At 40.5% G+C, this 15713-nt stretch overlaps 1 protein-coding gene across 1 annotated transcript in view; it reads right to left on the reverse strand.

The window, feature by feature from the left end:
• brip1 (BRCA1 interacting helicase 1) overlaps positions 1-15713 on the reverse strand; it is a 182955-nt gene that overhangs the window by 163275 nt on the left and 3967 nt on the right. The window contains exons 3-4 of the mRNA XM_078422433.1: positions 14027-14138; positions 8607-8774 (exon numbers count right to left, since the gene is read on the reverse strand). Of these exons, the coding sequence (XP_078278559.1) occupies positions 8607-8774; positions 14027-14138 (280 nt within the window). The remainder of the gene's footprint in view (positions 1-8606; positions 8775-14026; positions 14139-15713) is intronic.

Consider the following 15713-nt stretch of genomic DNA (forward strand, 5'->3'; position numbering starts at 1 on the left):
GAAAAGTTGATAAGTTTTTCCTTGGCCAATGTTAATGCCTTGCAGATAGTGCACACTTCCTATGCTCAGAAATTAATTACATATATCACAGCTTATCAACATTATAAGCACCAATTTTCTAACATCATGTAAGAAGGAATTGCAGATGCTGGTTTAAACTGAAGATATATAAAAAATGCTGGAGAAACTCAGTGGGACAGGCAGCATCTCTGGAGAGAAGGAATGGGTGACGTTTCAGTTCAAGTCCCTTCTTCAGTCTGGAGAAGGGTCTCGAACCGAAACATCACCCATTCCTTTTCTAAAGAAATACTATCTGTTTCGCTGAGTTACTCCAGCATTTTGTGTCTATCGTCAATTATAACATAATAGGTTTATCTGCTTGTTGTGTTAGTAGTTCACCACCAGATGTCACCATAGGATGAACGTTATTTATTTCCTAAATAAATCTGCAAGTGTGTTATTTTAAGTAAGTTGTACTTTCATTCTGTTAGGTCTTAAATTATGCTTTTGCAATTGCACACATTTTTCGCTAGCTCACATCCCTTTTTATTTTTTATTCATAATTATTCAATGCCACTAGTTTATGGTGAAATAGTGGTACACCAAGGCTCCATGAATTTTAACAAGGTAATTTCGTGTTACCGTAGTAATATTTAGCTAACAACCTTCTGGCCAAATTATTTATTTATCTATCTATCCATCACACTGATAAAATATCCAGCTCCAGCGAGAGGTGGAGGTTGAACGGGCGTACCGGGCAGGGAAACCCGGTGGTGACCGACCGAGGTCCATAATGGTGAAACTCCTAAGGTATAAGGACAGAGAAACCATACTACAACGCACCAAGTCTCTCAAAGGATCTAAAATATACATTAACGAGGACTTCACGGACGCTGTCAGACGAAGGAGGAAAGAACTGATGCCGGAGCTGAGAGCTGCCAGAGGGAGGGGGGATATCGCTTTTCTACGCCATGACAAACTGATTATTCATCCACGTACCAGCACACCAAAACTACCATGAGACATCTAATCCACAACAGGTATGCTGAACCACAAAACTCGCATATGACTACAAACACAACTCACCCATATCCTGAAGCTAATCACATGCTAACACGGATTGCTGAACTGGATGATCTGGAGTTAACTACTCATCTATACACTAATCATAAGCCACAGGATATCGAAAATGACATTGATCCAGAAAACAATTTTTTCTTGAACATTAACAACGACTGTCACTATTATACTGATGAACAGTACAATAGCACATTCAAAACCGAAAACAATATTTCAATAATCCACTTCAACAGTAGAAGCCTGTATGCTAATTTCCATGACATCAAGGATTATTTAAATCAATTTACACAGCTTTTTAACATAATTGCAATATCAGAAACTTGGATCAACAGTGTAAGGGGCATGGATTTTGAACTTGAAGGATATGAACTAATTTGTATGAACAGAAAAAACAAAAATGGTGGTGGTGTAGCTCTTTATGTAGACATGAATTATAATTATAAGGTGGTGGAAGAAATCTCAACTGTGGTAGATAATGTACTTGAATGTGTTACAATAGAAATATGTATGGGAAAGAAAAAAAATGTAATTGTAAGTTGTATATATAGAACATCAGGGTCTAATATAGACACATTTAAAGACTGGATGGAGGAACATTTTACAAAAACAAATCATAAAGTTATGTTTATCTGCGGCGACTTCAATATTGATTTGCTAAATCCGAATAATCATAAAATGACTGAGGAATTTATCAATACATTGTACAGTATCAGCCTATATCCCAAAATCACCAGACCCAGTCGGATTACTTCCCATTGTGCTACATTAATTGATAATATATTTACTAATGATATAGATAACAATACAGTAGGAGGATTATTAGTAAATGACATCAGTGACCACCTTCCAGTTTTTACGGTTTATAACAGCAACTACGGAAAAAATAAGCAGGACAATAAACAAGAATACCGAAGGGTTAGGACAGAAGAGTCCATGGTTGCACTTAAAAATGATTTACTTGCACAAAACTGGGAATTAATATATAAAGAAAATTATATTGATAAAGCTTATGATGAATTTTTAAGAATATTTCAAATACTATATGATAAAAATTGTCCAATGAAACAATATTGTAGAGAAATAAAGTATAAAGATAATCATTGGATGTCAAAAGGATTGCTAAATGCCTGCAAAAAGAAAAACACACTATACAGAGAATTCATTAAACATAGAACTATAGAAGCAGAAAATAAATATAAGAAATATAAAAACAAGTTAACTAATATCATGAGAAATTGTAAGAAAGAATATTATAATAAACTATTAGAAAACAATAAACACAACATTAAGGGTATATGGAATATATTAAACAGCATAATTAGAAATAACTCTAAACAGATTAATTACCCGCAGTATTTTATAGAAAATGATAAGACAATAAATAACATGGATGACGTGGTTAATAAATTTAATAATTTTTTTGTAAGTGTTGGACCTAATTTAGCAGAAAAAATCCCAGATCCGGTGACATCTAATGATAATCTTATAGAAACGAATCCAAGTACAATGTTTCTTAAACCGGTAGAAGAAATGGAGATTGTAGATATTGTTAATAAATGCAAGAATAAAACATCCACTGATTATAATGAGACAGATATGAAAATAGTAAAAAAGGTAATTGATGGGATTTCTAAACCACTAACACACATTTTTAACTTATCATTACAAACCGGTCAATTTCCCAATAATATGAAAATAGCTAAAGTTATTCCGCTGTATAAAACTGGGGATAAACACCACTTCACAAATTACAGACCTGTTTCTCTTCTCCCACAGTTCTCTAAAATTCTGGAAAAACTTTTCGTCAGCAGATTAGACAATTTCATAGATAAGCACAATTTACTCTCTAATAGTCAATATGGATTCAGAAGTAACCGGTCAACATCACTAGCTTTAACTGAACTCATTGAACAAATCACAAATTCTATAGATAAAAAGAAATATGCTGTTGGGGTATTCATTGATCTAAAAAAAGCATTCGATACAATAAATCATGAAATATTAATCAATAAATTGGAACTATATGGGATTAGGGGGTTGGCTTTAGAGTGGGTTAGAAGTTATTTAAAGAACAGGAAACAATTCGTGAAGATGGGAGAATATCAGTCTGGATGTTTGGACATTGTGTGTGGAGTCCCCCAGGGGTCAGTGTTGGGTCCTAAACTCTTCATCATCTACATCAATGATATATGTAAATTATCAAAAATATTGAAATTCATCCTATTTGCTGATGACACTAACATTCTTGGTTCTGGTGAAAATTTACAGCAACTTTTGGACAGTATCACCTCAGAATTTTGCAAAATTAAAAAATGGTTTGACATTAACAAATTATCACTAAACTTGAGCAAAACAAAAATTATGATATTTGGGAACAGTAAAATAAACAATCAAGCACAGGTACAGATAGAGGGTGTTAACATAGAAAGAGTAAATGAAACTAAATTCCTTGGGGTGATAATAGATGAAAAAATTTGCTGGAAATCTCACATTAAACATATCCACAGTAAAGTATCTAGAAGCATTTCAGTTCTGGCCAAAGCAAAACATTTCTTAGATAACAAATCACTTCGCATTCTGTTCTGTTCACTAGTTTCACCATATTTAAGTTACTGTATAGAGGTGTGGGGAAGTACATATATAAGTTCACTACAACCACTATTCATACTGCAAAAAAGAGCCATTAGAATAATTCATAATGTCGGTTTTTGTGAACACACCAACTCATTATTTATAAAGTCTAAAATAATCAAATTTTATGACATTGTGGAATATCAAACAGCTCAATTCATGTACAAAGTGAGAAACAATTTGCTACCAAGTAACTTACAGGAAATGTTTTATGAAAGAGAGGGGGGGTATAATTTAAGGGGAACATTAAATTTCAAGATTCGCAATACTCGAACAACAATGAAAAGATTTTCTATATCAATCAGTGGAGTAAAGCTATGGAACAGAATGAATGCGGAATTAAAACAATGTTCAAACATCATCCAGTTTAAAAACAAATATAAACACATGATTTTTTCTAGGTACAGTGAGGAGGGGGATTAACAGTCACCAGGGGTCTACATATAATAACACATCATTATTTAAATAAGTATATCTATATGAACATATAAGGGTGTATGAGTATTTTTGTATTAATATCTGATACTTGATAAATATTGATTAGGGAATGGGGGTAGGATTAAATAAGTTCACACTTCTTCCTACTCCTTTTCGCACATGTTAAGTAATGGATGAAATTCCTTGTATTTCTTCTGTTTTTTTGTTTATTTTGTTTTTTAATTGATGTCTTTTAACATGTTCGAAATAAAATAAAATGAATGAATGAATGAATGAATGAATATTTACTTCAATGATTCCATCCGGTCAGTTCCCTTCTTTGTTTTATAGTTGGCCTAAAAGTTTTTTGTTGTGTGGCTCTACAATTAATTATTGTTGGTAACAACATATTTATTCCACAACTCTGTTATTTACTTCCTTCCTTGACATGACATATAGCAAAGCCTTACCCCTTCTTTGAGTGGTCCAACCCTCTCCTAAATATCCTCTGTTTCTCATTTATGTATATGGAGAAGCACCCTCCTACTTCTTATCTGAAGAAGGAGGGTGCAAAGAAGTTGTTGTGGGTGCAAAGAAGTTATCTGAAGAAGTTGGAGAGGGTGCAAAAGAGGTTTACGAGAATAATCCTGGGGATGATTGGGTTACTTCATGAGGAGCGTTTTGATGGCTCTGGGCATCTACTCGCTGGAGTTTAGAAGGATGAAGGGGGATCTCATTGAAACCTGGCCAATAATGAAAGGCCTAAATAGAGTGGATGTGGAGAGGATGTTTTCACTAGTGGGAGAGTCTAGAACCAAAGGACAAAAGGACGTATCTTTAGAATGGACACAAGGAGAAATGTCTTCAGCCAGAAAGTGGTGAATCTGTGGAATTCATTGCTAGAGACGTCGATGAAAGCCAAGTCATTGGGTATTTTTAAAGCGGAGATTGATTAGTAAGGGTGTCAAAGGTTACTGGGAGAAGGCAGGAGAATGGGGTCGAGAAGGAAAAACAGATCAGCCACGATCGAAAGGCAGAACAGACTTGATGGGCTGAATGGCCTAATTCTGCTCCTGTGTCTTATGAACTTATTATTTAATTCCTCCAATGCTATTTAACTCTGTAGCTCTCTAATACCTAATCCAGAATATTTGAAAGAATGTGCACAATTATTGGCCAACTATTTAATTTCGCTGATTGCTCTGTACAAAGTATTTACACCACTGTTAGGTAATTAAATTATAATTCCCAAAGACATCCACTGTCTTGCACCACGAAGCCAATACAGACACAGGTTGTGAAATGCAGTATTAACCATATAACCATATAACAACTACAGCACGGAAACAGGCCCGTTCGGCCCTACCAGTCCACGCCGACCACTCTCCCTGACCTACTCATCTACCTGCACTCAGACCATAACCCTCTAATCCCCTCTTATCCATATACCTATCCAATTTACTCTTAAATAATAAAATCGAGCCTGCCTCCACCACTTCCACCGGAAGCCCATTCCATACAGCCACCACCCTCTGAGTAAAGAAGTTACCCCTCATGTTACCCCTAAACTTTTGTCCCTCAATTCTGAAGCTATGTCCCCTTGTTGGAATCTTCCCCACTCTCAAAGGGAAAAGCCTACCCACGTCAACTCTGTCCGTCCCTCTCAAAAATTTTAAAACCTCTATCAAGTCTCCCCTCAACCTTCTACGCTCCAAAGAATAAAGACTCAACCTGTTCAACCTCTCTCTGTAGCTTAAGTGCTGAAACCCAGGCAACATTCTAGTAAATCTCCTCTGTACCCTCTCCATTTTGTCGACATCCTTCCTATAATTTGGCGACCAGAACTGCACACCATACTCCAGATTCGGCCTCACCAATGCCCTGTACAATTTTAACATTACATCCCAACTTCTATACTCGATGCTCTGATTTATAAAGGCAAACTTACCAAACGCCTTCTTCACCACCCTATCCACATGAGATTCCACCTTCAGGGAACAATGCACAGTTATTCCCAGATCCCTCTGTTCCACTGCATTCCTCAATTCCTACCATTTACCCTGTACGTCCTATTTTGATTTGTCCTACCAAAATGCAGCACCTCACACTTATCAGCATTAAACTCCATCTGCCATCTTTCAGCCCACCCTTCCAAAAGGCCCAAGTCTCTCTGTAGACTTTGAAACTCTACTTCATTATTAACTACACCACCTATCTTAGTATCATCTGCATATTTACTAATCCAATTTGCCACACCATCATCCAGATCATTAATGTAAATGACAAACAACAGTGGACCCAACACAGATCCTTGGGGTACTCCACTAGACACTGGCCTCCAACCTGACATACAATTGTCAACCATTACCCTCTGGTATCTCCCATTCAGCCATTGTTGAATCCATCTTGCAACCTCACTATTAATACCCAACGATTTAACCTTCTTAATCAACCTTCCATGTGGAACCTTGTCAAATGCCTTACTGAAGTCCATATAGACAACATCCACAGCCTTGCCCTTATCAATTTCCCTGGTAACCTCTTCAAAAAAAATTCAAGAAGATTAGTCAAACATGACCTTCCAGGCACAAATCCATGTTGACTGTTTCTAATCAGGCCTTGTTTATCCAAATAATTATATATATTGTCCCTAAGTATCTTTTCCATTAATTTTCCCACCAGACGTCAAATTAACAGGTCTATAATTGCTAGGTTTACTTTTAGAACCTTTTTTAAACAAAGGCACAACATGCGCAATGCGCCAATCTTCCGGCACCATCCCCGTTTCTAATGACGTTTGAAATATTTCCGTCATAGCCCCTGCTATTTCTGCACTAACTTCCCTCAATGTCCTAGGGAATATCCTATCAGGACCTGGAGACTTATCCACTTTTATATTTTTCAAAAGTGTCCGTACCTCCTCTTCTTTAATCTTCATAATTTCCATCACTACTCTACTTGTTTCGCTTACCTCACATAATTCAATATCCTTCTCCTCGGTGAATACCGAAGAAAATTAATTGTTTAATATCTCCCCCATTTCTTCCGGCTCAGCACATAGCTGTCCACTCTGACTCTCTAATGGACCAATTTTATCCCTCGCTATCCTTTTGCACAACTCTCTTTGTAACGTCATACTCTCCCGAGAAATATTTCACCTCATCTCAACAAGCTTCCCGCTGGGGTTAAGGTAATTCATAGAACAAGTGTGAACATAGAAACATAGAAAATAGATGCAGGATGGAAAGAGTGTAAAAGCTGGGCTTGTTTTCCTTGGACAAAAAAAACGTTGAATGTAGATATGATGGCAGTGTATTAGATCATGAATGGCTTAGATAAAGATATGGCACTCTTCCCATTGCAAGGCATAGATTTAAAACTTTGGATGAAAACCACGAGGGAAATGCACCGAATAACTTTTTTTACTCAGTAATTAGAATATGAAATTCACAGACTTTAGGTTAGAGAGGGAAGTAAGAGGTGAAGGAGTTGCTTTACCAATCAGGAAGAATGTCACAACTGCACTCAGAGGGGATATACTGAAGGGATTATCCACTGAGGAAATATGGGTAGAAATCAAAAATAAGAAAGGTCCAATCATTGATATGGGATTATACTACAAGCCTCCCAAAGAGCCATTAAAGGAACAGATGTGTGGACACATTATAAAAAGATGTAAACAGAACAATGGTGACCTAGTGGGCAACTTTTATTTACCCAATAAGCAGGATATGATTCAGTTACAGATATGGGCTGAGAAATGGCAGATGGAGTTTAATCTGGGCAAATGTGAGCAATAGGAATAGAAGCAGTCAGTGCCTTCAGGAAGGGAATTGACTGAAAGAAAAATAACTTTCAGGCTCTGGGGATAGGATGGTATAATAGGGCTGATGGGGTTGCTCTACTAGGAGTCAGCAAAAACGTGATAATCTGGGTGAAGTTTCCAGTCTAAAAAATGATGATATCCTTTGATTCCCTTCAGTAACACTTCCTTCCACTGTCACAATCTTTTAAACTCTTCAGACTTCACATGTTCAACATTTTTAATGTATTTGTTTACTAGCTACATCACAAAGGTTTTGATAGCAAACAGAAAACAACACCTCATGAAATACCTGCATTTTTTCCTTGACCCTAGTGGAAGAGCCTGCAGTTTCCTGGTTCCCAGCTCTTTTATTAGTCTTCAACCATTTAATACCCCAAATTTTTGAATTCTCATCCTTGTTTTCTATTGTCTCAAGGGCATTGTCGTTCCAACACCATAATTCCCTCACCTCTCATTTACTCGAGCACTCTTTGAAAACTCTTTAATTTTATCACTAATTGCTGGGACAGGGTACTCCACGCAAAATGAAGCTGAAGATGTGAATAAAATGGCTGAAGAATCATACGTTAGTCCTTCCTCAGATACAAAGCCAGAAAAACTATTAATGAGTATGCATCATAAATAAATTATAGAAGACAGCTCTAGCCAGTACCTTGATTTAAATTTGAAGTTATTCCTGTTTCTACAACAGCTGGACTGGCCTGTCCTCTTGCTGCCGTCGGAGCAAAAGACATTTCTGATCCATGACAGGCACAGTTGCATGCAGGCAAATGTTCTTGTTTCTTACAATCATTGAAGGAATTTCCATCTCCAGCTTTCCCTGCAAAACAAATCACTCATTGATACAGGATCAACAGTGATCATCTGAACAACCTTTATTTACTCAATACTAGAGATGTCACAGTGCAATACAGAAAATAAAATGTTACAGTGAAACAAAATAATCGACTGCAGTATATTTTTACAATTACAGGATTGCAACTTTGTTATCAGTTTGAAGAACTCCTGTTACACCGACCTACCACCATTTTCCTAATAATTGTGAAACTCTGTCATTTTGATATCACTTGTAAGATTCTTTTCAAACCCTTTTTGTTTTGTTCTTACTTTTGTCTCAAATCTGTTATCGTTTGCATGTTGTCAGGATCTGCATTAATTCTTTTAATTTTTGTATGGACTAATTCCTGTATGCTAGTCAACTAGTCTTTTGATCGCAAAGGAGGTTTTAATAATTACCATTAAATAAATTAAACATTTGACCGTGAAAAGTTAATGTGCCTCTTTTGGTAACATCTTTTGGTTTCGTACTTATCAATTTTCTCAATATTTTCTCAAATTTAGTCAGCTAGGTCTTGAATTGCTTTAGACAAGCTAATTTAATGACATGGTAACTTTAGTTATTAATATTTTCTCCACTATAATCCTAATAAAATAGATCGTCGCTATCTTGCCTCTTGTCCCACGCTCATTCCCTCTCCCGTCCTTTTCCACCAGTATATCTCCCTCGAGCTTTCCATTTCATTCCTCTGCTCTCCTTATCCGACATCCTTTTGTCTCCCTTCACCTCGAACCTTTGTCACTTACTCCACCCATCTGCCAATCAAATACCTTCATATGTATCCATCCCTACTAGCCAGGCTTTGGCCAGTCCCACCTAGTTTCCAGTTTTCTCCCCCCTACTGCAATTAATGTGAAGAAGCGTCCAGCCACAAAACGTCGCCCATCTATTAGCTCCACAGAATTACTTCCGCACTGTCTTTTTTTTTTACATGGATAACTGGAATGGACATGGGGGGAGGGGAGGGGGAGAGAAGAGCCGGTTTCTACGCTCAATTACATTGTGGCAAGGGAACTGTTGTACTGACAATGTTTTGTTTTTTATGCTGAATATATAATATACACAATTAATATAATCTTAAAAGTACTTGGTTATGGCTAAGTACCTGATTTGTAAAATTAAATGGATAGCAAAATATTGTGGCATCACCTTCTATTTAAACTTACAATACAATACAATACAATACAATATATTTTTATTGTCATTGTACCCAGGGGTACAACGAGATTGGGAATGCGCCTCCCATACGATGCAATAATTTAAGTAATTTAAACAACAGCAACCCAACGAAACAAATGTAACAGTTTTAGACAGGGTAAAGTGCAAGTTGATCTATGCGTTGTGACCATCCGGCTCAGCAGGACCGGTTCATAGCAGCTATGGCCCTGGGGATGAAGCTGTTCCTGAGTCTGGAGGTGCGGGCGTAGAAGGCCTTGTATCGTCTGCCCGATGGAAGGAGTTCGAACAGACTGTTGCAGGGGTGTGAAGTCTTTGTGGATGCTGGTGGCTTTTCTGAGGCATCGTGTGTTGTAGATTCCCTCCAAGTCTGGTAGCTGTGTTCCGATGGCCCTCTGAGCTCTATGGACTACCCGCTGTAGAGCTTTCCTTTCTGCCTCCGTGCAGGGATGCCATTAGTTAGGATGCTCTCTATGGTGCAGCGGTAGAAGGTCGTCAGCAGCTGTTGGGGTAGACCAGACTTTTTCAGTGTTCTTAAGTAGAACAGTCTTTGTTGTGCCTTCTTGACCAGCGCAGCAGTGTTATTGGACCATGTTAGGTCCTCCGAAATGTGAGTGCCCAGAAACTTGAAGCTGGACACTCTCTCCACACTGTCCCCGTTGATAGAGATCGGGGCATATTCCCCGTTATGTGACCTACGGAAGTTGATGATCAGCTCCTTGGTCTTGGTGGTATTTAGGGACAGGTTGTTATCCGAGCACCAGTCCGCCAGGTTCTGCACCTCCGCTCTATAGTTTGTTTCATCCCCGTTGGTGATAAGCCCGATCACCGTTGTGTCGTCTGCAAACTTGACAATGGTGTTGGTGTCGAATGCAGGAACACAGTCGTGTGTGAAGAGGGAGTAGAGCATGGGGCTCAGAACACAGCCCTGTGGTGTGCCGGTACTCAGGGTGATAGTGGAGGACAGGTGCGGGCCCATTCTCACTGCCTGCGGTCGTTCCAGCAGGAAGTCCAGGATCCAGTCACATAACGACGAGCTGAGGCCTAGCTGGTGGAGTTTGGTGATGAGCTTGGTGGGGATGACCGTGTTGAAGGCGGAGCTATAGTCTATGAATAGCATCCTCACGTACGTGCCCTGTCTCTCTAGGTGAGTCAGGCCAGTGTGAAGGGCCAGAGAGATGGCGTCCTCTGTGGATCTATTTGCCCTGTATGCAAATTGATGTGGGTCCAGTGAGTCAGGGATGCTGGATTTGATGTGTGAGAGGACCAGCCTCTCAAAGCACTTCATGACTATTGGCGTTAGGGCAACCGGGCGGTAGTCGTTCAGGTTGGAGATCTTTGCTTTTTTCGGCACCGGAACTATGATAGCCGACTTCAGGCACTTGGGGACCGTAGCTAGAGATAATGACAGGTTAAAGATCCTGGTGAATACCTCAGCCAACTGTTCAGCACAGTCCTTCAGTACCCTTCCTTGAACTCCATCCGGTCCTGCAGCCTTGCGTGGGTTGACCCTTTGCAGAGCGCGTTGTACCTCCTGTGTGCTCAGTTGCAAGACCTGTCCCTCTGCCTCGGCTGGGGTTCTTCCACTCAAGGTGGTTTTGCCAGTTTCAAAGCTCGTTGGTCAGTGCCATATCGCTGAGGGGGCAGGCAGGGCTGCTCTTGTAGCCAGTGATGTCCCTGACACCCTGCCACATGCTTCTGGTGTCCGTGGTGTTGAAGTGGTCTTCCACCCGTTGCCTATGGGTGTCTTTGGCCCTTTTAATACCTTTGTTCAGGTGTGATCTGGCAACACTGTATGCTGAAGTGTCACCAGATTTAAAGGCATTGTTGCGTGCCCTCAGCAGGTTCTGTACCTCCTTGTTCATCCAGGGTTTCCGGTTTGGGAACATCTTTATCTCCTTGTCCTCCGTGACATTCTCCACACAGCAGTTGATGTAGGAGAGCACAGTGGATGCGTATTCCTCCAAGTCTACCTCTGAACCGTAGGTGGCCTGTTGTGCAAACAGGTCCCAGTCGGTGCGATCAAAGCAGTCCTGGAGTTGTAGGGTGGCATCCTCGGGCCATATTTTGACCGTCTTTATTGTGGGTTTGGTCTTGCGGATGAGGGGTTTGTATGCGGGCAGTAGAAACAGTGAGAGGTGATCGGATTGTCCCAGGGGTGGGCAGGGGAGAGCTCTGTAGGCGTCCTTTACATTGGTGTACACCTTACAGTCCAAGTACATGCTTAGCCATAACCAAGAACTTCAAAATTATGTCAATTCTAAATGTTTCACATTTTATGCAGCCCATAATGTCCATGCCATCCACCATGTACATGATTAATCCCATTTACCAGTATTTAGTCCATAACCTTCTACATCTTGCCAATTGAAGTGCTCAAATATTTTGAAAATCTCTGCCTCCATTACCCATTTAGACAGTGTGTTATACATCAAAGCCAGTGTTAAAGCCAGTCTCTGGGTAAAAAATGATTTAATCGGATCCTCTTTAACCCTCACCTTAAAGAAATACCCTCTGGTTTCTGCTGGAGAAATATCTCTTACTGTCTACTTTATTTACGCCCTCAATCTTCTATACCTCCTTCAGGCATCTCAGTCTCAACAAAGTAAAAATTAAAAATAGCCTATCCAGGCTTGCCTGATAACATGAACACTCCAATACAGGCTACATTCTGGTGAATCTCCTCTGCATCCTCTCCAGTGCAAACACATCCTTCGTACAATGTAGAAGAGCACGTAGTACTACATTTGTTGCCTCAGCAATGTGTAGAGTTTTACAGCAACGTCCTGTTTCATATTCTACATGCCATCTAATGAAGTCAAGCGCCTCATATGCCTTCTTATCCACCTTCAGGTATCCATAGGTTATAGGTCAAGGTCCTTCTGCTTCTTGCTAGAGCCTTATCATTCTTTGTGTATATCCTAGCCTGGCCTACCCAAAACATATCATCTCACACTTTTCAGGACAATATTCCATCTTACCAAATCAATATTATTCTGTAGTCCAAGATCACCCTTCTCAGTAGTTTTATCTGTGAACTTTCTAATTATACTTCTTACATTAACATCTGAATCATTACTGCATAGAACAAGCAGTAAGGGCTCCGGTACAGATCCCTGCAGTATACCACTAGCTTCCAATCACAAAATGAAACATCCACCGTCACCCAGTTTCCGATTAGCAAACCAATTTTGAATCAAATTTGACAACTTGCCTTTAATCAATGTTTTATGCGTGACCTTGTCAAAGGACATGTAGAAAACATCGACGACAAGGACCTCATCAATACACTTTGTTACCGCTTCTATAAATTTAATCATATTAGTCAGACAAAGTCGTACAATCTTTAATTGATCCTTACCTTTACAGGTGCAGATTAATCCTGGCCTTTTTAGGAAAAAAGCACAGTGTCCGCCAATCATCTGGCACTTCAAAATTTTCCGTTGGTGCCCCAGTAATCTCTTCTCTCGCCTTCCATACTAACCCGAGATATACCTCATCAAGTCTTGAGTATTTATCTCCCGTTAAACCCAGTCAAATACCTCCTCCTTTTTGAAATGGTAATTGTTCCAGAATTTCCCATTCTCTTTTTTAAATTCCTCAACTATAACATCCTTCTCCTTAGTGAAAATAGTATTAATATAAGATCTCACCTACATCTCCTAGTCATGCATTGATTTCTCCTTTGGTCTCAAATGGACCCTACTCGTTCCCTGGTTATCTTCAATAAACGTACAAAGCACTTTGGGATTTTCAATAATTTGGTCCACTTGTGATGTTTCATGTATCCTTTTTGCCCTCCTAATTTCTAAGTACCACCTATATTTTCCATTTTCACAATGGGCCTCCCCTGTTTTCAGTTCTGTAGATCTGCCATTTGCTATGGTTTTTTTTGTTAAAGTCAACAATTGATATCACTAGACATCCAGGTTTCCTTGGACTTACTGACACATAACATTATCATTTTTTACTTCAGAATGACTGTTAATTTCCACAGTGAAATGAACAAAAGTTGTGTTATTAATTCTTCATTGCGGCATATAATTAGCAAGTTGTACCATATTGAGATTGCTGCCAGGCCAATGCAGAGCAAAGCAACGCAAGACTCTTTCCACTTCCGGTGGGGCTTTCTAACAGACAGTGTTGTTGGCAGTTCAAACCACGAACGATCTGAACAAAAACAAATTGGACCAATGTGCATCTCTATATTAATTCAACTAGTCATGTAATCAAGATCAAACATATAAATTACATTGGAATTAATCACATTTTGGAATGTTGCTGTTCTCCAATAAATGCAAAAATCCTTCAGCATATTACGTTCTTAATAAAAGATAGACTGAGGTGCACCCGTTGGGTCCAAATCTCCTGCAGGCCTCTCCTGGGGCAACCCTCCCCCAACTGATGATCCTGCAGGCTTGGAAAACCTTTCCAACTGATGAAGCTCGTTGCCAGGCAGGGAGTGTCCCCCGGGGCCGTGGGCGGACAGGGAAGGGGAGAGGGAGACACTCACCTTGGCACCATGCCGCCAGCGCTGCAGCTTGAGCGAGCCATGGACGCAAAGCCTCTCCTGCAGCACGGCGGCGATGGCCATCTTGTTGGACCCACTGCCACCGCGCTGCACCAAGGGAGGAAGGTCAGGCACGAGGCACGTCTGGCCCGTCAGGCACGGGAGAGTGCGTCTATTAAAGTTAGCAGCAGCTCGTGGGCTCAGCAGCCCCCTCCCCCTCATTGGCCCCAAGCCTCTCCTCCCCCACTCCATCCCCCCTTATCCCCCCCTCCCCTCCCCACTCACCCACTCGATCCCTCCTCATCCCCCTTATCCACCCCTCACCTCACCCCCCTCCCTCACCCACTCCATCCCCCCTCAGCCTCCCAAACCTCTCCTGCATTGGTCTAGCACCCTCCCCTCCCCCACCCATCCACTCCATCCTCCCCCTTCCCCCCCACTCCATCCCCCCTCTCCGTCAACCCCCCTTATGCCCCCGCCTCTCCCCCTTCATCCCCCCCTTAAAACTCCCCCTGGGCCGGGGGAGAGGAAAGGGGAGAGGGAGCCACTAACCACGGCCAGCAACAGAAGAGCTCTCATCACCCCCCCCCCCCCCATTGGCCGCCACTCCAGTCATTCAAGCGGGTCCCGCCGCCCTCTGAGCAGCAACGCTCGCCCAACTGTGCATGTGCGAATCCGGCGGCCATCTTACGTAAGTATCAGATCAACGGGCCCCAACTGCGCAGGCGCGGACACTTTGTGGTCCCATTGTAAAGTCAAACACCCGTTGGGTTTCAATTGTGTCGTCGTACACGGCTGATGGGGACGGCAGGCGGAAAGGGTATTTTTTAAGTTTAAAAAGGAGATTTTTAATGTTTAAAAAGTGAAAAAAATTAAAATAAAAGAACTATTTGCAACACAAGACAATGGTGATTAAGGTGGTGCTAAAATTGTTGCGCTATCGTGTACCGTTTTGGCTGTAGTTCGTGAACATCTATATAAACTGCCTTCAACCACTGAAGGTCACCTCACCTTCTGTCTCCTTTCTCTGTTCGTTTACTTATTTACTTATTTATCTATTTATTCATTTCCCTATGTTCTCTAAATCTCTGTAAAGCGTCTTTGAGTATATGAAAAGCGCTATATAAATAAAATGCATTATTATTATTATTATTATTATTATAAACATATATACACACACCATACGAGAGATGGATGGATGGATGGGCGGGCGGGCGGACGGACAGATAGATAGA

This window comes from Rhinoraja longicauda, chromosome 26 (genome assembly GCF_053455715.1).
Source record: "Rhinoraja longicauda isolate Sanriku21f chromosome 26, sRhiLon1.1, whole genome shotgun sequence".
Taxonomy (NCBI): Eukaryota; Metazoa; Chordata; class Chondrichthyes; order Rajiformes; family Arhynchobatidae; genus Rhinoraja; species Rhinoraja longicauda.